The 23,399-nt window shown below is 37.6% G+C and overlaps 1 protein-coding gene across 2 annotated transcripts; it reads left to right on the top strand.

Annotated features, from left to right (window-relative positions):
* Positions 1-1,551: 1,551 nt before the first annotated feature.
* LOC114303571 (auxilin-related protein 1) lies at positions 1,552-23,022 on the top strand. 2 transcript variants are annotated; one of them, XR_003643788.2, is made up of 8 exons: positions 1,552-2,564; positions 6,462-8,121; positions 8,288-8,426; positions 8,528-8,625; positions 8,880-8,945; positions 16,889-17,102; positions 19,323-19,499; positions 22,451-23,022. XR_003643788.2 is itself a non-coding variant. In XM_028248702.2 (8 exons), exons 1-8 carry the CDS (start codon positions 2,008-2,010, stop codon positions 22,487-22,489), a joined length of 2,826 nt encoding a protein of 941 aa, XP_028104503.2. In that variant the 5' UTR covers positions 1,552-2,007; the 3' UTR covers positions 22,490-23,022. The 2 variants fall into 2 exon arrangements, 1 of the variants encoding a protein (XP_028104503.2); XM_028248702.2 differs by having other exon boundaries at positions 16,889-16,978.
* Positions 23,023-23,399: the final 377 nt, after the last annotated feature.

Here is a 23,399-nt window from a genome sequence, read left to right on the forward strand (position 1 = left end):
ACACTATTATTCCAATTATACCCATACACACAACTTTCCAATACACTCAATCCACCCACCTTCCCTTACTTTTTTCATTCTCCAAACCCTAACCCTAAACCAGCCACTGTCGGCGGCACCATGGCTGTCCTCGCAGTCGGCGCTTCCTCCATCCACCATCGCAACCTACACACCCATCCAACCTCTCTGCCGACCACCCCTCGTCCCTGTTACTATCACCATCGCAGCGGTGACCCACCATCGCGAACACCCACCGTTCGATAAACCAGGGTCGAAAATTACACATCGATTCGACCAAGAAAGAAAAATTCAAAATTTAAATGTTCTTGTTTTTTTTCATATCATACCCTTGATCAAGAAAGAAAAATGATTTCCTTCACTTTAATTATTTATTTTTTTCCATTGAATTCATCATGGAACCATTTATTCTTCAAATAAATTTATTAACTTATACAACATCAACCATTGGACCATCAACTATATATATTCTTTCTAATATTCTTTTAGATGGAAAATGCCAATTTTTATCTAGTAACTATCTATATACTCATATGCATAATATGTTTTTTCAACCAAAATTATAAACTATTTTCCATTCTTTTAAAAGCTAACCTTATTATAATTTTCAAATTGTTCCATGCCCTTAATCTATTGTCCTTGTTGTTATTAAATCTATAATTCTTTATCCATTTAAATCAAATTTTTTTTTACAGGAGTGTTCGGATTTCGTCAAACTAATCTCTCAAGTATATATAGTCCCAACACATATATGTGGTAATTACTAAGCCAAAAAATAAGAGAAAAAAAACTTTAACCATACATTCTCCTTATAAGATTCGAATTCATAACTTTTCATACGTAAATCATAACTGCTAACCAACTAAAATAACCCAATTTGTTATTTCTTATTGGAGGTTAAAAGCATATGGTCAAGTTCAAGTTTTATTAACTCGTGCCTTTTACATTATGTTTTGATCATGAATTTTTGTAATTTTAAAAAAAATTAAAATATATATATATATATATATATAATTATATTTTATTCATATTTCACATATTTTTCTTTTTATTTTCTAAATATGTTAGGAAGACTTAAAAAAAAAAGTTTCTTATTATATGCATGTGGGTACAAAATTTATATTTTTTTTAAAAAATATTTCAACATGTATATTAAATGCACATATTAATAAAGATTTAGATAAATTATAAATACATTTTCTAAAATTTGTTTAAAATATAAATTGGTCTATACAGTTATGAAAATTACAAATACCCCTTATCAAAATTTTTATTCAACAGAATTAACAGGAAAGATGAAATTTATAGCTAGTTTTCTATTCGAAAATAAAATCATCTTAATTATTAATTGTTAATTGAATTAATAATTTATTAATAAAATAAATAATTTATTATGCAAATAAAAACTTGATATGACATAATTTATCAAAGAGTGTTTTTATAATTTATTTAAAAAATTTACTTACAATTAAGTAATTGATAATTATATAAAAAAATGTAAAAATAAATCAAAATAACATGGATCCTTCACGAATCAAAATTAAAATTTTAAAAAATAAAGGGAAAAGAAGAAGAAGAAGAAAGAAGGTAGAGCTGAGAAAGAGCGACAGGCGGAGAAGAACAAGAACAAGGCAGAGAAAAAAGAAAGTGGAAAAGAAAAGGGAGAGAGAGAGAGAGAGAGATGCAGCAGCACAGCCAAACGTCCTAGGTTCTCTCATTTCTCACATTTCTATGCTCAATCATATCACATCGATATATATACACCTACGTGTATCTAAATTCGAAGGCCTCAACTTCACTGAATTCCTCAATTTTGTCTTCTTCTCCCTTTTCACATCCCCAATCATTCTCATCATTCAAAACCCTAAACAACGTGGTCTGTGTTCTTCTTTACCCTCTCTCCGATCATCAATTGCCCTTCCACAGAGGGCAATTTCGCCAGATCTGACTCTGTTCCACATCAATTTGAAAATATAGGAAGGTAAATTCATGGATGATTTTGGTATGTTGGCCAGAGATTTTGGGTTCAGACCCCAAGGCAAATCGGTTCCCATGGCTCCATCAAAATCCAACGTCGGCGGCGGATCGGACGGCGTAGATCGCCGGACTCAATCGTCGTCTCCATTCAACGATGTGTTCGGTGGACCTCCGAAATATTCGAGTGCCAACAACGCTAAATCGGCTTCGTCGTTGTCAGATTTCGATTACGGTTCGATCTTCAAGAGCTCTTCGACCTCCGCGAATGATTTGAAGAACAGGTCGTCTTCGCCGGTGTACGATAAGCCTGTTTATGATGAAGACATTTTCGATGGCTTGCCTGGGGTTAAGAGTAAATCGATGTCTGCTAAAGTTAGGTTTGATGATCATGTGTTCACGAGCACTTCTTCGCCTCCGTATCAGAATCAGAATCAGAGTGCTGCATTTGACGATCTTCTTGGGAATTTAGGGCGGACTGATAAGCCGGAACCGAAGAACAGTAAGAGCTCGAGAGGTTTTGACGATCTGATGTCTGGTTTTGGTGATGGCAGTCATAGCATTAGCAGCAGGTACTTTGTTTGCTTACTGCAATTTCCTTGCTTTATTATGCTTGAATAACATATCAAAATGTAGGGTTTTTTAGTGTATGAAATGCTTGGCATTAGATAATTATTAGGCAGTATTTTTTTAGGTTAGTGTGCTTTCTGTTTTTTGCTAAGTTATGTACTTTGAGCTAAAGGGCATAATTTAGTTGTAATACAGGCATTCTCTAAGGTTATAAGCATGCCTTTTAGATCATTTTTCAGAAAGCAGCTTAAGGAAACACATGCCTTAATATGAAACTAACAAGCTACAAAAAGAAACTAGCCAAATCAATCAGTAATTAAATAATAAGCAAAAATAAGAAAAAGAATTTGGATAACAAAAGGACATGGGCGGGGTGGGTGTGGTGGGGTGTGCAGCGAACAATTCTTGGTGTCCTTCAACCAATGAACCAAAGTGGGTGTGGCGCTGTGTGGAAGTTGGCTTGGGGCAATGGAATTTTTTTTTTTTGTAAATTTGGATATGGATTTGAAGTAGTTTTGTCTTAAAAAATAGTTTACCTTCCACATAGGCGCGGGACTGAAAACAATCTGTTAATTTGGAAGGAAAAATCAATTGTGTGCTTTGGTCCAAAAATTACAAGGGGTTGTTGCTTATTTTCAAATGACGCAAGGGGTCATCTGTGTACGAGCCAATGTCAAAGGGGTAAAGTGAAAATTGCCTTAAATTAATTTATCATGATAATATAAATAAAGGGTGGCCTTGTTCTCCTTAGCTAATTTTCCTGGATAAACAACATAAGATTTATTTTTATTTTTTTTCATTCACAATAACTTGCATGGCAAAAGTTAGATATATCCCGACAGTGTGGTCACCCTAAATAAATAGGAGACTACCAAATATATATATATTTTTTTGATAAATAAAGGAGACTACCAAATATTCATTTTATATGTTATTGAAAAGACTTTTTTAAATTTTACAATTTGATTTTTCATAATGATTGGTAACATTACCTATCTAATGAGATATTACGTTAAAAAATAACAATATTAATCATGTCTTGTATTTAATATCGAATGCATTTGTTGCATTCTCATACATTTTTAATAAAAAATTATATTTATCTCATGTATTTGCTTAATACATTCATTGTCATGAGATGAATGAGTGAATTTTGTTGCATTGTGCAAGGAGAAAAAAAATGTTGATGTTGAATTTAAACGGGAATAATTGATATCAACTATTTCTTTCTTTCTTATCAATAAATAAATAATTTTTTTTTCATTCATTAAGGGCGGTGTTAATTGTGCGTAAATTTATTTGTACCACAATATTTACTCTTACAAGAGTATTTTGATAGCCACGCTATTTGTTCTTAGATGAGTATTATAGTCTTTTATTCCTTTTCCTATTTTAATATAGCACTACTAAAATCACATGTGATGTAACCATTTTCCTTCATTTATAGATCCAACTAGAATTTTTACGTGAGTTTTCCAATCTTTACTCCACAACTGGCACAGTGATTAATATAATACTCAAAAAGTGGACTGGTGTAGGATTATTAAGGTTGATAAAAAATAATTGAATATTACTTGTATTGATTAGCATAGCTATAGTTGAATTTCTTAATCCTCCCTTCTATATAGTTGCCAAAACTTGGCCCCTTCACGACAAAAGTAGTTTTTGAACACATTGTCTTAGTAGTATTTAAAGTATTTCTATTTGTTGACAATTTGCTAATATGTTGAATATGTTTCATCTATGAAGCATGGAGACTTTTTAGAAGTTAGCATATCCGTGCCATGTTCGTGTTGGACAACGACACTTGTAGGACACTCGCCTAAACGTGTCTTATTATTATTATTATTTTTTAATATTTTAAGACTCTTCGGACACTTGGGAGATACCCATGTCCATCACTTTGACGCCTCGTGAACATAATTATAAGTTTGAACAAAATAACTTTGGGTACAAAGATAAAAGAAAAATAATATAGATTTATAAAAATTAGTATTGTGTTCCAATTATTATTATTTTTAAATGATATATTTTTATATATGCATATAATAAATATAAAGAATTTGTGCGTGTCCGTCACTTGTCATATTGTGCATTTTGAAAATTGTTGTGTTGGGTTGGTGTGTCCATATAGTAGTGTTTCATAAACCTTTTATTTATTTTATTAAAATGGAAATAGATTGATTCAATAAATGTAAAACCATTTAGCCGTGTATAGCATGGGTGCAATGCTAGTGCATATATAAACACACGAATAATGTCGTGTGCGCTCATAACTGGCTTCTAGATGTTAGCATTTTGATAATAAAACGACCTGTGTGAAATTCTTTTATCCTTATTAATGTAACAACTATTATATGGGTATTAAAATTCTTTTTTTTGTTCGTGGTATATACCACGAGTCCATGACTATTTGAATTGCTGAGAGTAATATGCCAACTGTCTAGATTTCATTAAGGGCTAGTTTGGCATGTTTGAAAAAAGTCAAAAAGTCACTATCCTATTTAAGTCACATCATCTGATCTAAGTCACATCACCTCTCTAACACATCACTTCAAACGCAACTCATATTTCATAAAAAGTCAAAAAGTGCACTTATTTAGATCATCCCAAACAGCCCCTAAATGGGGGAGTTTGGGAAAGTAGGAGCCATGTGGGTGATCTAGGTCTATGAAGCATGTGTACAGGTATAGGTACTGGTACTAGTATGATACAGGTACATTGATGCAGCAAGATTGTAAAAAGAAAGGTACAGGTATAGTTGGGTAAGTTCATAAAAATATTTATTTTCAATTTGGAGTAATGCAAAAATTAGTTAAAATCCAATATACAATTCACATTTAATGTCAAAAGTAAGGTATTAACCAAAATTAAATGTCATTTTGTTAAATAACATATTAAAATCATGCTAAGCATTAAAAAAGAAGAAGAAAAGAAGTCCAATGAAATTAATTTCATCACTGTATAGAAGAAAATATTATTTCAGCTAAATTACAGTTTGGGTATATACTAGATACCTCTAGCATACAACAAAAATTAAGAAGAAAATTTAGATATGTGTTTTGTGTAGCCGGTACGTATGTTGGATCATAACTATACAAATTAGATATGCCATTTTGTTAAATATTATTTCAAAATGATTAGATATGTCATTTTGTTAAATAACATACAAATCAAAGTTTAATTTTAAAATCTTGCTAAGCATTAAAAAAAAAAAGAAGAAAAAGAAGTCCAATGAAATTAACTTTATCACTGTATAGAAGAAAATATTATTTCAGCTAAATTACAGTTCGGGTATATACTAGATACCTCTGGGGTACAACAAAAATTAAGAAAAATAAATTAGATATGTGTTTTGTGTACCTGGTACGTATGTTGAAATATCATGCAAAGTTTTAATACCCGATATGGGTAGGGCATGTTTGTTGAAGTACCCATGTTTCATAGATCTAGGTTTATGGGGAAGTGAGGAATGATCACGATATTTTTTACCCCTTCCGTTGTGTCAAATTGGCAAATGAGGTGCAAAACTGCCCTAATGTGGATGAGGGCAAGTTCTGATAGGATTTTATCCAGTCAATACAACTACTAGATATACTGGCCAGTATGGCTGGCACCTTCCTCGGAAACTTTTCCATACATGGGAAAGACATGATTGCACTCAAACTTTAAAAGTAAAGACATGATTACGCTTGAAATTTAAAATCTTTAAAGTTCAGAAAAACTTTGCATTGTTATAAGAAGAAATTTTTGACATGTTAAGACAACAATTGTATCCAGGAAGTTCGGCAAAATTCTCAAATTCAATGATATGTTGACAACTTGGATTGCTAATCATCACAGGAATGAATCTTTTAATATCTGTTGATTCGTATCTCAGCTCCATATTTCTTTCACAGGCCAAAATCAGAGTATAGTCGGCCGCAAAAAACAAGTGCTAATTCAACCAAACCAACTTCTGATGTGATGGAAGACCCCTTTGTTGTTTTAGAATCAACTTCAACCCCTGAAACTTCATCCCCGGGGATGTTCACTGATCCACTTGAAGAGATTGGTAAACTCGGTAACTCTGGAAACACAAAAGTTAGTGGTTCATCAGTTAGTGGGGCGGTATTTGATGATATAGATCCCCTTGATGGTTTTGGCAAATCTGCTCCTGCTTTTTCATCTGAGATAAATAACAAGGTGAAGGATGGGAGCCCTTCAAGGTCAGGATCAAGCATGGGTAGAGCACAAACATCTGCTACTGAACCAATGGGAAGATCTTCTTTCAGGAATTCTGAGAGTCACTCAAAGAAGATGACTACTGACAATTTTCAGGAACCTCATCAAACTTTTTTTGACATGCCAAGTTTTCCAACAGATTCTCACAAGTCCGTCGGTCGAACTACTTCCCCGTCTTATGTAAATGCTAATTCTGGTGAGATAAATTCCCAGGTAGATGTTTCTCCAGGATCAGAGAAACATGCGGAACCATCTGATGATGTATGGCTCACTGTATCAGAGATTCCTCTTTCTACACAACCCACAAGTGCTCCACCACCTTCAAGACCCCCTCCGCCAATACCAGCGAGGGCTTCAAAGTCGGAAGCAGGTTTTTTCACTTCAAATGCAAGAAAGAAGGGTAATGGGGTTTACTCTTCCCCAACTTCCACTCAATACTCTCAAAGTCCTAAGCTAAGTCGTCCACCTGTGAAGATCACAACGGTGTCTCAAATAGATGAACTTGAGGATTTTGCTATGGGTAGGACCAAAAATAATGTTCACGAGTATACTGATATTCATTCTGGTGAAGATGTGAACACAAACTCCTCTGCTGCTGCTGCATCTGCAGCTGCCATGAAGGAAGCAATGGATAGGGCTGAGGCTAAATTTAGGCATGCAAAGGAAGTAAGGGAAAGAGAGCATGCAAAGACTGCTAGAAGTAAAGAAGCTGTGCAACTGGAAAATGACGAACAGTCTATGCAAGATGATCAGGAGAAGGAATACCAGGAAAACCAGGAGAGACTAGATCGTGAACGGCGACAAAGGGAGGAGGAAGAGAGAGAGCGGAGGAGACTTGAGAGGGAGAGGGAGAGAGCAAGGGAGAATGAAAGGGAAAGGGAAAGGGAAAGGGCCAGACAAGCTGTGGAAAGAGCAACTAGGGAAGCACGTGAAAGAGCAGCTGCTGAGGCACGTGAAAGAGCAGCTGCTGAATTACGCCTAAAAGCTGAAAGGTTTGCTGTTCAGAGAGCACAAGCTGAAGCCCGTGAAAGGGCAGCAGCGGAGGCAAGAGAAAGAGCAGAAAAGGCTGCTGCAGAAGCTAGGGAAAGGGCGAATTCAGAAGCAAGGGAGAAAGCTGCTACTGCTAGTAAAACTGAAGCTGAAGCACGATGTAGAGCAGAACGGGCTGCTGTAGAAAGGGCTGCTGCAGAGGCTCGTGAAAGGGCCGCTGCTGAAGCTCGGGAAAGGGCTGCTGCTGCAAGGATGAACCAACAAAAGAATGATAATGATCTTGAATCCTTTTTCAGCATGGGTTCTCGACCAAGCAGTGCACCAAGGCCAAGGGCAAATACTTCTGTGAGTACTTGAAGCTGCAACATCTGCAGTAATACAATTTGAAGTTTTTTTTTTTTTTTTCCCCCTTAAAATTTAATTTAATTTATTATTTTTTTCAATTTATCCCAGTGTGAAGGCTGTATGTTCATTGTGTGTGTTTGATTGTCTGTTCTATCCACAATTTCAGGACTCTGTGTTGGATCCCCAAGTCCAGAGTAAGGGAGGACCTGAAGGGACAAGAAGGACATCTGTTAGTACCTCCTCCAACATGAGGAAAGCATCTTCGACTACTAATATTGTTGATGATCTCACATCAATTTTTGGAGGTATTATTGATTGGAATTATAACCCTTTTTTTACTGGGTTTCCTCTTCTCCCTTTTCTCTTTCATTTTGCTAATTTGCTGAAGTACTTTTGCTTCCAAAAGCTGTTCCATCCTCTGGAGCATTCCAGGAAGTTGAAGGAGAAACTGAAGAAAGAAGAAGAGCTAGATTGGAACGCCACCAAAGGACCCAGGAGCGTGCGGTATGTGTTCGCTGCTTCAAGATATATCTAATTTGGTTGTGACTATTGCCAAAGCATGATTAGTTGTACATTCTAGTTTATTGTGCATTGCTTTAGTAATGTCCATAGCTGCTTTGGCAATAGCCATGGCCTTCTATTTGCTGAATTGAGGAATGGTTGATGTGCCTTAGGGTGATGGTATAGTCTTTTATTGCTGTTTTTTGGTACATGCAGTTTAGCTTGCCAGTTTTTAATTGTTGAGTCTGTTTGTTCAGGCTAAAGCACTGGCTGAAAAAAATCAGCGGGACGTTCAAACTCTGAGGGAACAAGAAGAAAGACATGTAAGTTCTCTTATGCATCTCATACTGCATCTGTGCCTATATTTATGAAATGATTTTTCTGTACTACTGCACTTTTGAAATAGCTTAGCTATGCTTCCATTTTTCGAATTGTAAACATCCTCTGCTCCCATTCCGCAACTTATATATGATTTTGAAGAGGGTAATAACATTGTACATCATCCTCCCCCTCCCTCCTATGCTTATTCTAACTTTGCAAGAACCCCTTCTCTCTCTCTCTCTCTCTCTCCCGGCCACCTGCATTAACACCATTACATTTTGTCAGGCTTCCAATTACTGCCGACACTATCATGTAATTTGACTTTGAGGGAAATTCACCATTTACCTAAACATTGATCCATGACATGTTCAGACCACTGGGGGCATAAACTAACTACAAGGAGTGAATTTTTCGGAAGGCATGTTTTTAGCGGAGTCGGAGGGGTTTCGTTGGAGACTGATTGTCTTAGGTGACTGCTCTTTTGAGTTTGAAGAAGGGCTAGCAAATGCGATAAGTTGGCGACGAGTAGATATCGTTGAACGTGGCCAAGGGATTCGTAGAGCTATTGAGTTGTTTGGTGCAGAGATAAAATGGGTAGCGGACCAAATGCGAAAGGCATCCAAGTTAAACACTGTTGGGGTGTTCATGGGTTAAGTCTTTGGGGGGCGGCAAAGTATGGGGTGTTGGCTTCGACCAGAGGAGGTGGGGGCTGCCATTTTGATTGTGGTTCACAAGGGCGAGCGTCGTAGTCAAATTTGCCTTCCACAATCATTGTTCGGGGATGGTTGGGAAGGCGCTGCTCTGGTCTTGGATGGGTTTTCGGTGGGGAATGGCTGGATCAATAAAGGGGAGGAATGACAAGGGGTGAAAGGTAACCAATGGCCGATTAGAAAGGCGATGATCGTCCCAGGGGTTGGGGGGGATGATGTGGTGGTACGACAGGGGTCTGGTGCTGATTGGGTCTCCTTTTTAGAGTCGTGTTTGGTGGGGAGAGTGGGGGAACTGGGGAAGAAGGGGATCGAGCTATCGCATCTATCGGCGTGGGTATAGCGAATGTGGAAGGTTAGTGGAGGTGTGCAGGTGACGGCAATTGGAGGACAATACGTGTTGTTTGCTTTTCCATCCAAGGCAAATGCTATTAGAATTCTGGACGAGAACTGGATGGTTGACGGTTAAGGTTTGAGCCTTGACTGGTGGTTGTCGGAAGCATTATGTGCTAGGGAAAGTAATCAATCACGGAAATGGAGTTTCTGGGTACAGGTGTTGGGACTCCCGTTTTATCTTCGTGGAGAGCAGGTGTTTCGTGCGATCAGTGATCGATGTGGGGGGTTTTCTGGGGGTTGATGATGCGATGACGATGGAGGGGCCTCTAGGCTGTGTTCAAATCAAAGTTCGTGGTTCAGGTAGGGGTGCTCCGGTGAGAATCACCATTTGATGTGGCTATTGGAGGTATACGTTGCCAAGGTGGTCAAAGGACGGACCAGTAGTGGAGAACTATGGCATGTCGGAGCAGCGAAATCAGCGTGAGATGGCTAAGGAAAGTCGTGATTTGGTGCGATTTGAAGCGCGAGACGATCATCGTGATTTGGGGAAGAAGTTGCAAATTTTAGAGAGATGGGTCGGTTCACAGAAGATATGGCAACCCAAAAGGAATGGGTCGTGGGCCTAACAATCTACGGCACCACGCTAGGCTAGTCCTTCTTTGGGTTGTGACGGGAAATTTCAATAGAGAAATTAGGCCAGTTTCTAGAGGGCCTAAGAATGGAGGTTTTACCCAGATACAAGGAAAAAACGAGGCGGGCCAAAATGATGATGGGGCATAGGGGATGGAGTTAGGCTGTCTTGTGAAGGGTATAGAAGGCCGATAGGGCTAACTACCCCAGTGGCCCAAGTGTTTAATAATCTGCTTTTGGCTGTGGATCCAAACCAAGTGGGTTGGATCTCGACCTCAAGTCTGATAGAGGGAGGCAAGAAGGATGTACCGTTGACGTCTGAACTTGATCGCGAGGCGGAGATAGGTGTCTCGCGGTACGTGTCAGAGGATGATGACGCTTCAGACCAGTCATTTGATACAGATATGGATATGGGACAGATCTAGGTACAAAAAGATGTAGCATATGATGTGACATAAATGGTTGAGAGGAACGAACCAGTTCCTGGGCACATCGAGAGGGAGTTATCTCTTGTGGCCAACCCTCTCGCCAGTTTGTCCACCGCTAGCCCTGGCAAGGACTCTCTCGCTCTACTTTAAGGGAGGATCAATCATAGGGATGATCTGAGTGGAACGGAGGCTCCTTCGGAAGAAGCTGTGTCCGAGTAGGTGCTAAGCCGGATCAGCGAGGTCAGTCGATTGCTGGGTGTATCTTTTGAAGGTCACGAAATTGAGGCTCTGCGCTTATTCACAGCAGTGGAAGCCTTATGAAGGTAAGGGGCTCCAATGAAGGAGGGTGGTATTTCAGTAGTGGTGCAACGTAAAGGGCTACCGGAGCTTAGAAGTTTGGAGTGTTTTGTCAACTATGACTATGGAGGGAAGACGGTTGAGCGGGGCCCAAGGAGAGAGCAAGGAGGTCCTCTGTTATTAAAATGAAGTTAAAAGTGTTATCATGGAATATGCGTGGTTTGAATGAGAGGGACAAGTGACTCGCAGTTAGATCTGTGTTTCAGAGTGCGAGAGCGGATGTGATGTGCTTGCAAGAAACAAAAATGGAGGAGCTAGATGGAGATGTGGTTAGAGAGGTTTGGGGTGGTCGATTTGTGGAATGGGCATACTTACCAGTTGTGGGTACGACAAGAGGGGTTCTTCTTTGTTGGGATAAGAGAATGGTGGTGAAGGAGGATGAGGAGCTAGGAGGTTTTTTAGTGTCTTGTTTATTTCGGTGTGTGGAAGACAATTTCAGGTGGGTGTTTTCTGGGGTGTATAGGCTTGTCCGAAATTTCAAAAGAGGTGTTTTTTTGGGCGAGCTGGAGGATGTTGCGCATCAATGGTCAGAGCCGTGGTGTGTGGAGGGGGCGATTTTAATATGGTTAGATGGCCGGTAGAGAGGATGAGCAGTAGCAGGGTGAAGGGATCGATGCGGGCGTTCTGTTCATTTATTGATGAGATGAACCTGGTTGATTTGCCTAGTCATGGGGGGAGTTTTACCTGGACTAATGGCCACCACATGTCCGAGATTGATAGATTTCTGGTTACTAGTTGTTGGGAGAGCATTTTTCAGAGGTAGTGCAAAGTCATTTTCCCCGTCTAGTGTCAGATCACTGGCCAATTATGCTTGATAGTGGAGGGTTTTGGAGTGGGCCGACGCCTTTTCAATTTGAGAATATGTGGCTGCAATTGGAGGGCTTTTTAGATAAGGTTCGTGGGTGGTGGAGTAACTATATGGTTAGTGGAACTCTTAGTTGTATGTTGGCTCAGAAATTAAAATTACAGGATTTGAAAATGTGGAATAAGGAGGTTTTTGGTCAGGTGGAGGCTCAAAAAGCAGAAGTGGTGGCTATCCTTCAGTCCTTGGATATGCAGGAGATTTCTGGAGGGGCTTTTAGAAGCGGATGTGGCTAGAAGGGAGGCGGCAAGGTAGGACTATGTTCGTTTGGCTCGTATGGAAGAGATATGTTTCAGATAGAAATCTCGGTGTTTATGGTTGAAGGATGCAGACCAGAACACCAAGTTTTTTACACAGGATGGCAAACGGCCACAGACAGGTCAATCAAATTGTGCGACTGCGGGTGGATGAGCAAGATTTGACTACTAACGAGGAGATTAGGGGAGCCATTGTGGGTTTTTATTAGCGGCTTTTTCGGGTTCAAGACGGGGCATGGAGGTCGGGGTTAGATAGCGTCCCGTTTGATGTTCTCTCTGAAGGGGAGAGGGAGGGGTTGGAGCGGGCCTTCACAGAGGAGGAGGTGTTCGGGGCTTTGAAGGTGAGGAGTGGTGACAAGGCACCTGGTCCAAATGGTTTCATCATGGCTTTCTTCTAGCAGTGTTGGTCTATGGTTAAGGAGGATGTGATGGCAATGTTTGAGGCCTTTTTCACGACTGGGCAGCTTGAAAGGAGCTTCAATGCGACCTTCCTAGTCTTAATTCCGAAGAAAGGAGGGGCTGAGGATGTGAGAGACTTCAGGCCTATTAGTTTGCTTGGAAGCGTGTACAAGTTGCTAGCAAAAGTATTGGCGAATCGACTTTGAGGTGTGTTGTAGGATGTGGTATCTAAATCCCAGAATGCTTTTGTTGGGGGCGGCATATTTTGGATGCGGTTTTGGTAGCTAATGAGTGTGTTGACTCTCGTCTCCGGGTAGGGCGACCTGGTTTGATCTGTAAGCTGGATATTGAGAAGGGTTATGATAATGTCAATTGGGAATTTCTGTTATATATTCTTGGTCGAACGGGTTTTGGGGCAACCTGGTGTCAGTGGATGAAGTTCTGTGTTTCCACAGTGCAGATGTCTATTTTGGTAAATGGTTCACCGGCAAGTTTTTTTCGACTTATCGGGGTCTTTGGCAGGGGGATCCATTATCTCCCCTGTTGTTTATTCTAGTTATGGAGGCTTCTAGTAGATTGTTGTCCAGGGCTCTGTTGGAAGGTTTGTTGGAGGGTTTTATGATGATTTCACAACTGAGGACAGCAATTGGGGTGTCTCACGTATTGTATACGGATGATGCTTTGGTTTTCTGCGATGCGGATGTGGAGCAATTGGGATTCTTACGATGTGTCCTGATTTGTTTCGAGGCAGTTTCGAGTTTACAGATTAATTTGAGCAAGTCAGAGTTGATTCTGATGGGGAAGGTTAGGAGGTTGCCAGTGTTAGCGGCGGTGTTAGGCTGCAAGGTGGCAAATCTATCGGTGACTTACTAGGGACTGCCGCTGGGTGCTAGTTTCATGGCAAAAAGGGTGTGGGATGGGTTGGTGGAGCGGGTTCAACGTCGTTTGGCAAGATGGAAATGACGATATTTATCGAAAGGGGGAAGGTTGATGTTGTTTAAAAGTGTGTTGAGCAGTATTCCGATCTACTCTATGTCATTGCATGTTATTCCCGTCTCTGTGGCTGAGCGTCTATAAAAACTTCAAAGGGATTTTTTGTGGGGGGTTGGAGGAGAGGATTTCAGATTTCACTTGGTTGATTGGGGGTGGATTTGTCACCCCCAAGGGGGTGGGTGGTTTGGGGGTGCAGAGTTTGGTGCAGTTTAATAGGGTTTTGTTGGGAAGTGGTTGTGGCGGTTTGCTGGAGAGTGGGATCGTTTATGGCGGAGGGTGGTGGCTTCTAAGTTTGGGGTCAGTGAGGGCAATGGCGGTCGGGGGATGTGATGGGGTCTCATGGGAGGGGCTTGTAGAAAGGAATTTGGTTGGGGAGGGGTGGAGTTTTGGGAGATGATGAATTTTTGGGTTGGTATTGGGGAGAAGGTTAGATTCTAGAAGGACAGATGGTGTGGGGAGATGGTGTTGGCGGTGGGATTCCCTTTGATTTTTAACATTGCTAGGGATCGGGAGGCCATGGTTGCTTCTTATTTGGGGGGTGGGAAGGTGGTGGTTTGGGATATTCAGCTTCGACGTGAAGTTCAAGATTGGGAAGTGGGTCAGTTGGGGGAGTTGTTCGGTTTTCTATATGGGTTGGGCATATCGGGTAGGGGGAAAGATGTGTTAGTTTGGAATGTGGTGGGTGCTAAGGGTAAGTTTTCTGTTTGGTCCTTTTATCGGAGTTTGATGGGGGAGGTGGGAGGTGCGTTTCTGTAGAGGAATATTTGGGAGATGATGAATTTTTAGGTTGGCATTGGGGAGAAGGTTAGATTCTAGAAGGACAGATGGTGTGGGGAGATGGTGTTGGCGGTGGGATTCCCTTTGATTTTTAACATTGCTAGGGATCGGGAGGCCATGGTTGCTTCTTATTTGGGGGGTGGGGAGGTGGTGGTTTGGGATATTCAGCTTCGACGTGAAGTTCAAGATTGGGAAGTGGGTCAGTTAGGGGAGTTGTTCGGTTTTCTATATGGGTTGGGCATATCGGGTAGGGGGGAAGATGTGTTAGTTCGGAATGTGGTGGGTGCTAAGGGTAAGTTTTCTGTTTGGTCCGTTTATCGGAGTTTGATGGGGGAGGTGAGAGGTGTGTTTTCGTAGAGGAATATTTGGGTACCTCGAGTTCCTTCTAAGGTGGTTTTATTTTGCCTTAGGTTGAAATCTTACAATTGATAATTTGGTTCGTCGAGGGCTTATGCTAGTGAACTGTTGTTGTTTGTGTTGTGTTGATGCGAAGTCGGTTGATCATTTATTTCTCCATTGTTCTGTTGCTTCGCGACTTTGGGGGCTGGCTTGTTCTCTTTTTGGGATTATGTGGGTGCAGCCAAAGGTGGTTGTGGACATGTTGTGGAGTTGGAGGGGGGCTTGGGTTGGGTGGCGTCAACAACGGGTGTGGTCGTTGGTGCCTTTTTGTTTGATGTGGTTGGTTTGGCTGGAAAGGAATGGGAGAGTTTTCCAAGGAATTGAGCATTCAGTGTGGTAGTTGGTGGACAGGTTCTTAGTTACTTTTTAGAGTTGATTGGAGTGTACAGTTGATCCGGATCTCTTTACTTTCTTAGATTTTTTGGATGATGTAATTGGTTAGGCGAGTTTTGTTTTCCTCTTTCGGTTTTTGTATTCAGTGCATCATTTTGATGCTTATTCAATAAAATTTTATTATTTATCAAAATAAAAAATAAAAAAATCATGTTATCTGACTTCCATTTGATGAATTACAAAGCAGAATCAATCATTATAATTAGTTCTCCACACCATTGCCTTCAACCACCTTGAGGTCATTTATAATTACCTCACCAGCCTATTGCTTCCATCAATGGTGGCGTATTCACTTCTGTTTTGCACTCCCTAATAGTTGGGCATCTATCAAACTACACCACCAGTCGCCTAAGTACGGGTAGAATATGGACAAGTTGATCAACATGCGCTTGCGGATTTACAGTACTTTTTGGGTAAACTGCAGCAATCTATCATGACATTCATGCCGGAGGCCTCCGTCCTGTAATGAAGGGCTAATGGGCCAACGGTGTTATGGTATTAACACAAAAAAAAAGATAACAAAAAAAACAAATTGTTGGTTAGGATTAGATGTATATCACTTACTCTATACCAGTTTGAGACTGAAAAAATAAAAATAAAATTAAAATAAAAAATTTATAGTGCATGGAATGCAGGTGAAATAACCAATCCGGTACTAGCACTATACTAGGGCACTTGCGCAATATAAAGGTTTGCGTCTGTACTTCTTGGAAAATATGAAATACCCATCCTAGTTATTGCCTTATTTGGTACTGGAGCTATTGCATCAATCAAGAATCCTTTGCTCCGCGGAACTTCTCTTCCATTCTCTAACATCTCTTTGTTTCTCATCACCGTTGATGCCACCTGCCCGCCTTCACAACTCTCAAATGGCTTTCACTACCCACCATCTCCTCCAACCAAACCCACACTCATGAATGCATAACCATCACATCCTACCAAAGCCTTATCCATAACCAACATAACCCCTCCGCTGCACTCTCCGTAGTCATTCCATAAAACCCACCCAATCTTCTTGTTTGTTTTTCATTTTACTCTCAACAAGCTCAACTTACAACTTTGACAGACATTCTTGCATGCATACACATTGAAATGTATGGTTACTAAATAAATAGTTAGATCTTGGGTGGGATAGATGTATTTTATAAATCAAGTCAATTTTATTTGTTTGTATCTGTTTTTTCCCCTAATGCTTCTAACCACGAAAACATGATTCTTAATTGCAAATGGAGGCTTGTCATGTGTTTTATCTTTGATTTTCATTTTTCATCAACCTTCAGTTATTTGATATGGATGCCAAACTGTGATGTATTTTGGGTTTGTTTTGCTTCATGGCTACATTGAAACTTGCTTGCCATCAGCATATATAGTTCCAAATATTTGATTTTGAGCTGCTCCTGGTTTCAGAGGATTGCCGAAACATTAGATGTTGAGATCAAACGTTGGGCTGCAGGGAAAGAGGGAAATTTGCGTGCACTGCTATCAACAATGCAATACGTGCGTTTCGTTATCTTCCTGCTTTAAACTCTATTGCATGACATTTAAAGCCAGTTTGATTATTACTAATTTATTGGCTCTGCTGTATTATTTTCAAACATCTATTGGCTTCTGGGTTTTGAAGGTAAACCTTTCCTTACTGGTGTAACCTGTTGCAGTTTTATATTTTCTTTTCTTTTCGTTTCTCTTTTCCCTTCTCTTTTGGAAGTTATTGGTCTAGTTCTGTTCATGTTTCCCACACTGTTTCTCATATACGTTGATGATTTAGGCCCCCTTATGCTGTGTTTGGTTGGGGGATTTGAGGAGGGATTTGGAAAAGGAAATGGAAAAGGTAGGGTTGCTGAACTTAGGGTTCCCTTTCCTTTTCTAAATCTCTCCCCAAATCTCCCAACCAAACACAGCATTAAGGTTGCTAAACTTATTTGAAGGTGCTTATTTAGAGGTGTTGAAATAATTAGTGGATGTGTTTGGCAGAGGTTGCTTAAAAAGTGCCTAAACAAGGACACAAATGGAACTGCCACTTTTATTTGTGGAACAACCTTAGGTAGTTTTGTGGTGTTTTTGTGGGTTAATGTCAAGGGAAGCTTGTATTTTAGGATCCTAAAAGGTTAGGTACAGGGTTTACAGATGTAGAGGTGCTGCAATTGGCTTGGTTATCAAAGTGATTGATTTTGGATTTTGAGAAACTAGTTACTGGAAACCTTTAAACAACAATTAAGATTTTTTTTTTTTTTAATTGAAGCCCACGAGATAGGGTAAGGAGTTAAAAGGTTTCTTTCAACTTTGATAGGCTAGGGTGTCGAGTTTGAAGCATTGAAGCCCAAGAGGTAGTGTAAGGTTTTAAGCTTGGTTTGGGAAGTGGGTTGGCTTTTTGATTTTTTGGCTTTTTTGGCTATTTTAGTCTGGGCTAAAAAGTTTGGTTTGGGAAGGGCTTTTTGGCTTTTTTGGCTTTTTTTATGAGAGAAAAGTGTAATGATTATAAGTTGGATGTGATGTTTTGTTTGTTGTGACTTAAATAGCCTATTTTGCCTTTTGTGGCTAAAATAGTCACAAACCATCTTCCCAAACCTAGCCTAAAAGATTTCTTCGATAGTCTAGCGTATCAAGTTTGAAATAGGGTACAGCGAATTGTATAGAAAGTACCTTTTGCTATAAGGACTACATGGTATGACCCTATAACATAATATGCAGCGAACACGTGACACGACACGGACATGCCGACACGTTAATTTTCAAAAAATGCAAGACACGACGACATGTGAGGGACGTATGAAATATATAATTTTAAATATTTATTTTATGTTATATATATATAAATTTATCATTCAAAGATAATAAAAAATGCAATATGACACTAATTTTTATAAATTTATATGGGTTTTGTTTTATTATTGTATCTTAAGTTGTTTTGTTCAAATTTATAATTAGTTTCACATGTGTTTAAGCGATTGACACGTGTGTCTTTCAAGTGTTCAAAGAGTGTCTGGATCTTTAAAAAAATTTAAAAAATAAGACCCGTTTTGAAAAGTGTCAGACACGTATCCTAAGAGTGTCCAAAGAGTATCGGTGTCCGACACGGACACGACACGGATGCGTCACCTTCTCAGATGTGCCCTTGCTTCTTAGATATGCACAAAATAAGCCCATACACTCGTACTACAACTTAACCTAATCAATCTTGGAATATCATGCTCTTAAATTTTTAAGCTAGTAAATATAAAATAAATCTGATGAGCAGCTTACCAATCTTAAATAGATACAAATGAAGGTTTAAATTCAGATTAAAACCGAATAGCAGTATTTTCCCTAGGCTCATATATCATGGGCCCCTTGTAAGTTGTAAAAATGCCTGTATATCCTTATTCTTATTTGCTTATTTTTACTTAAAAGTGTATTTGGTATCTTTTTTTTTACGGTAGTAATAGGATGATCTTGTTTAAGTTGTTGGTCTTCTGCATTTATATGAATGACCCCATTATGTTCGTTGTTGTTATGTGTTTCGTTCTTGTCATTGACGTACTCTGCCTTTTAGGTCTGAGCATTGTATGTTGTGTAGCTAAGAAGCATGGACATACATCATGATACAGACACGTCGACACAAACAAAATATATAATTTTGTATATTTATTATTTGTCCTATTATATATATTTATTCTTATTTTCGTTTTCTATTGCTGGTCTCTTAATTCTTTTAATAAGCCATGCAGTATCTTAGGACATTTGAGAATTGTGGAGTTTTCTATTACTTGTTAAAAGAAAAGAAAAGAAAAAAGAACTAGTTTTCTATCTTTTAAAATTTTCGGTTTATTATAAATGTTCCAACTTTACGTTCAATGATGATCAGGTGCTATGGCCTGAATGTGGTTGGCAGCCTGTTTCTTTGACTGATTTGATTACTGGTGCCTCAGTCAAAAAAGTTTATAGGAAGGCAACTCTGTGCATCCATCCTGATAAGGTGCAACAAAAAGGTGCCACTCTTCAACAAAAATATGTTGCTGAGAAGGTGTTTGACCTTCTTAAGGTACTTATCATGCTATCTGAATTTTCTTTAACAAGTTTATATTGTACTATTGTCATAATTTTTTTAAATGCTTGCAATTATTGAATATGCAATGTGAAGAAGAGTCATCAAAACCAAAATGATATTAGAATATGTTGTTTACCTTATTCTCTCATGTTCATGTACTTTTTTTATTATCCATTAATTCTTTAAGGCTGTGTTTGGTTTATGGATTTAGCGAGGGATTTGGAAAAAGAAAGGGAAAATATAGGTGAAATGTGAATGAAATATAGTTACATTTCACACATTTTTCACACATTATTTCCTTTTTCCTTTCCAAATCCCTACCCAAATCCATGAACCAAACACAGCCTAAGTGCATACTTTTTGTATTTTTTTTCCTTTTTATTACTTTTACAGCCCTTTCATCATCACCTGGATTAAAAAAAAAATGCTATATTTTTTAATGAAAAAATAAATTTTAGACTTTGGCTTGTTAGAGGACCAAATATAGGGATGGCAATGGATAACCTACCCTGTGGGTATCCATGGAGACCCAACCCAAATATATGGGTTTTCTCCTCTTTTACTTATCCATTGGGTAGGGTATGTGATATTCTTTAAATATCCACAGGGGATGGGTTGGGGATGGGTACCCACTAATTTCCCCATATGTTTTTTTTTTTTTTTTTTTTTTTTTTTTTTTAAGATTCACAACCAAAACTAAATATACATTCAATCTTTTTTTTTATTTTTTTTTATTTTTTTAGGTTCACAATCATTTTTTTTAAAGATCCACAACCAAAACTAAACATACCTTCAATCTTTTTTTTATTATTATTTTTAAGGTTGACAACCATTTTTTATTTTTATTTTTAAGATTCACAACCAAAGCTAAATATACATTTAATCTTTTTTTTTTAATTTTTTTTTTAAGGTTCACAACCATTTTTTTTTAATGATTCACAACCAAAGCTATACATTCAATCTTATTTTATTTTATTTGGCTCAACAATAAAATCAAATACACATTAATTAACATTGTCACATTATTCTTGTCAAATTTTATGCACATCTAAATTTTTTTAAATTTATTTTAAAAAATTAAGGACACTGTCTAGTGTAGGTTTCGGTTTGCTTTTTTATGTTATTTTATTTTGTTGTGTATTATAATTTTCAGAATAGTTTGCTTGTCTGAAATTTCAATTAACGAGTATGAATCTATTTGTTTTATGTTATCACACAATTTATACAACATATATATATATATATATATATATGAATGTATTTGAAAATAAGGAAATTGTAGAGAATCAAAACAAGCATGAGTCGTGATTGGTTAGAAATGATGGGTACAAAGATTTATTTGCTAGAAAAATAAAAAGGGAATACAAAGTCTTACTAAATAATTTTTTTTAAATTAAAAGAATTTTTCTTAGTTATGAACAGATTTAACTGAAATCAGCTTGCTTCCCAATGTTATGCTTCATTTATTTAGATAGAAAATATTTTTTAATGAAAAATATTTTTTATAAAAAAGATTAAAAATATATTTTTTTATATTTGGTGGTGGTGGTGATGGAACGAAGGTGAAAGTAGAGATTGTTACATAGTGGTGGGGTGATGGCAGCAATGATGATGGTAGTGGCTATGGTGATGGTAGTGTGACAGTGAAAGTGAGAATAGTGGTGATGGTGTTGTGAAATTAGTAAAAATTTAATTGAAAAAATATTTCTTGTTTTTTAAAAGTAACAAACAACAAAATTCGTGAGGGACTAAAGGAAAAGGATGGACGATGAATTGGGTGTGGCAATGCATAGATATCTTAAAATGAGTGGTTCAGATTTGTTAAAGGTATATTTAGTTTTTGGATAAATTAAAATGAATGATTCAAATTTGCTAAGAGAAAGATGGTTTAATGTCTAAAATGTCCGTGGCTAAGAGATCAACAAACAATTCCTTATTTATGCCCTGATGCAATTTAATATGAGTCTTATAACACTTTCTTCAAACAAACTTTTTGATTGTCTCAAAATTATATATTTGATTATTATAAAACAAACTTTTTAATTAATTAATTAATGTGTATTTGATTTTGTTGTTGAACCAAATAAAATAAAATAAAATTGAATGTATATTTAGCTTTTGTTGTGAACCTTAAAAATATAAAAAAATAAATACAAAAATAAGTTGTTAACATTAAATATATTAAAAAAGAAAGAAAAAAGATTGAAGGTATATTTAGCTAAAAATTTTATAAAAAAAAAAAAGAAAAAAAAGAAGGTTGTTAACATTAAATATATTAAAAAAGAAAGAAAAAAGATTGAAGGTATATTTAACTTTTGTTGTGAACCTTAAAAAAATAAATAAATAAATAAAAATAAAAAAATAAAAAATTTGTTAACATTAAATATATTAAAAAAGAAAGAAAAATAATTGAAGGTATATTTAGTTTTTGTTGTGAACCTTAAAAAAAAAAAAAAAAAAAAAATCATTAACATTAAATATAAAAAATAAAAATGGGGATTAAAGTGGGTTGGGGAAAATCCATACCCATTAAAAAATGGGGAGGGTGGTACCCATGGGAAATGAGGAATGGAGAATGGGGAAAATTTATTATAGGGGAATGGGGATGGGGAATTAATATCCACCCCATTGGCCCCCATTGCCATTCCTAACCAAATATCTACAATCTAGATTGCTTGAATGGGTTTTCGATAAGTGAGTATCAAATGTGCTGTATGTCTAGATCATTGCACTTCATGCCCCGATCTTTGCCCCCCAATCTCTTCTCTCTTGTTTTTTGGGTGAAGTCATTCTCACGAGTCACGAGTTACGGTCTTTTGTTTATGTTCTTTATAGTTCTAGTTTTTATTTTCCTTGCGTTCTTTTTCATTGATATTGAAAATCTTTCTACTGTTGGTTTTGTCTATTGGGCTTTCTCTCATTTTAAGTTTGATTTGATAAAATAGGAGGCTTGGAACAAGTTTAATTCAGAGGAGCTCTTTTGAATTCTGTCATGATTCTTTTGATATCTTGGCTACTGCATTACCATTTGATGAGAGAGAAATTTCACTACAGTTCCAGTGGACATTTTGCTTCTTTGCTGCTTCCATGCATAGGTTTCGCATTATGTGGGTTGATACTGGAGACTTCCATCGGTGCCGAGATGCCTGAAATGTAAGAGTCTGGTCCAGTCCTGCTGCTGTAAATTGGTACCGGTGTAGAGTAGCATTATTGCCCATTGCCCTACACATCTATGTCAAATTTAATCTCCCATCTCATCTGCAGGATATAATTTTTTGTCCGTCCATGATTCTTTTTTTGTTTTTGTTTTTTTTCCTTTCATTTTCTTTTGTTTGTGGTGGGGCTTGATCTGTTGGACGAATACCAATATGTTTATTGATGTCAGACCCTTGAAATGAGCTGTGTTGAGTTGAGAACTTTATAGGGTGGGTTTGTCATATATACACGTATGTATTCTAGATTTCAAGTTTTGGCCTTAATTGCCAATCAAATCAATTTATATGTTTCTCTTGGCTTCCATGATTCAATTTTTTTTTTTTTTTTTTTTTTCCCATTTTCTTTTTCTGGAATTAGCTTTATTCTCCAACTTGTATATACTGAGGATTTCTTAAGTTAATTTGATAGGTACATTGTAATTGTAAATAGCCTTAAAAATGTTTTTGTACTTGTAAGTTGTATAGTTTATCGAATAATTGTAAACATGGTCAACCCTATGATCCAAACTGCTTGCTACATCCAGTGTGGAAAAATCATAACAGGTGGACCAATCATAACAAGCACAACAAAGCCATCACCAAATGCCAATTCATTGAGGCTAGAATTGCTGAACTGGCGTGCTACTTGTTCTATACTATAAAGCTTTTGTGATGATTTAATTTTGAAATTTTCATTGAG

Source organism: Camellia sinensis, chromosome 14 (assembly GCF_055761805.1).
Source record: "Camellia sinensis isolate YWXY chromosome 14, ASM5576180v1, whole genome shotgun sequence".
In the NCBI taxonomy this organism is placed as follows: Eukaryota; Viridiplantae; Streptophyta; class Magnoliopsida; order Ericales; family Theaceae; genus Camellia; species Camellia sinensis.

Coding starts and splice junctions, on each gene's coding strand:
- LOC114303571 (XM_028248702.2), top strand. CDS start 2,008: ATGGATGATTTTGGTATGTTGGCCAGAGATTTTGGGTTCAGACCCCAA. Junction 16,979..19,322: donor TGCTATCAACAATGCAATAC/GTGCGTTTCGTT, acceptor AATGATGATCAG/GTGCTATGGCCTGAATGTGG. Junction 19,500..22,450: donor AGGTGTTTGACCTTCTTAAG/GTACTTATCATG, acceptor TTGATAAAATAG/GAGGCTTGGAACAAGTTTAA.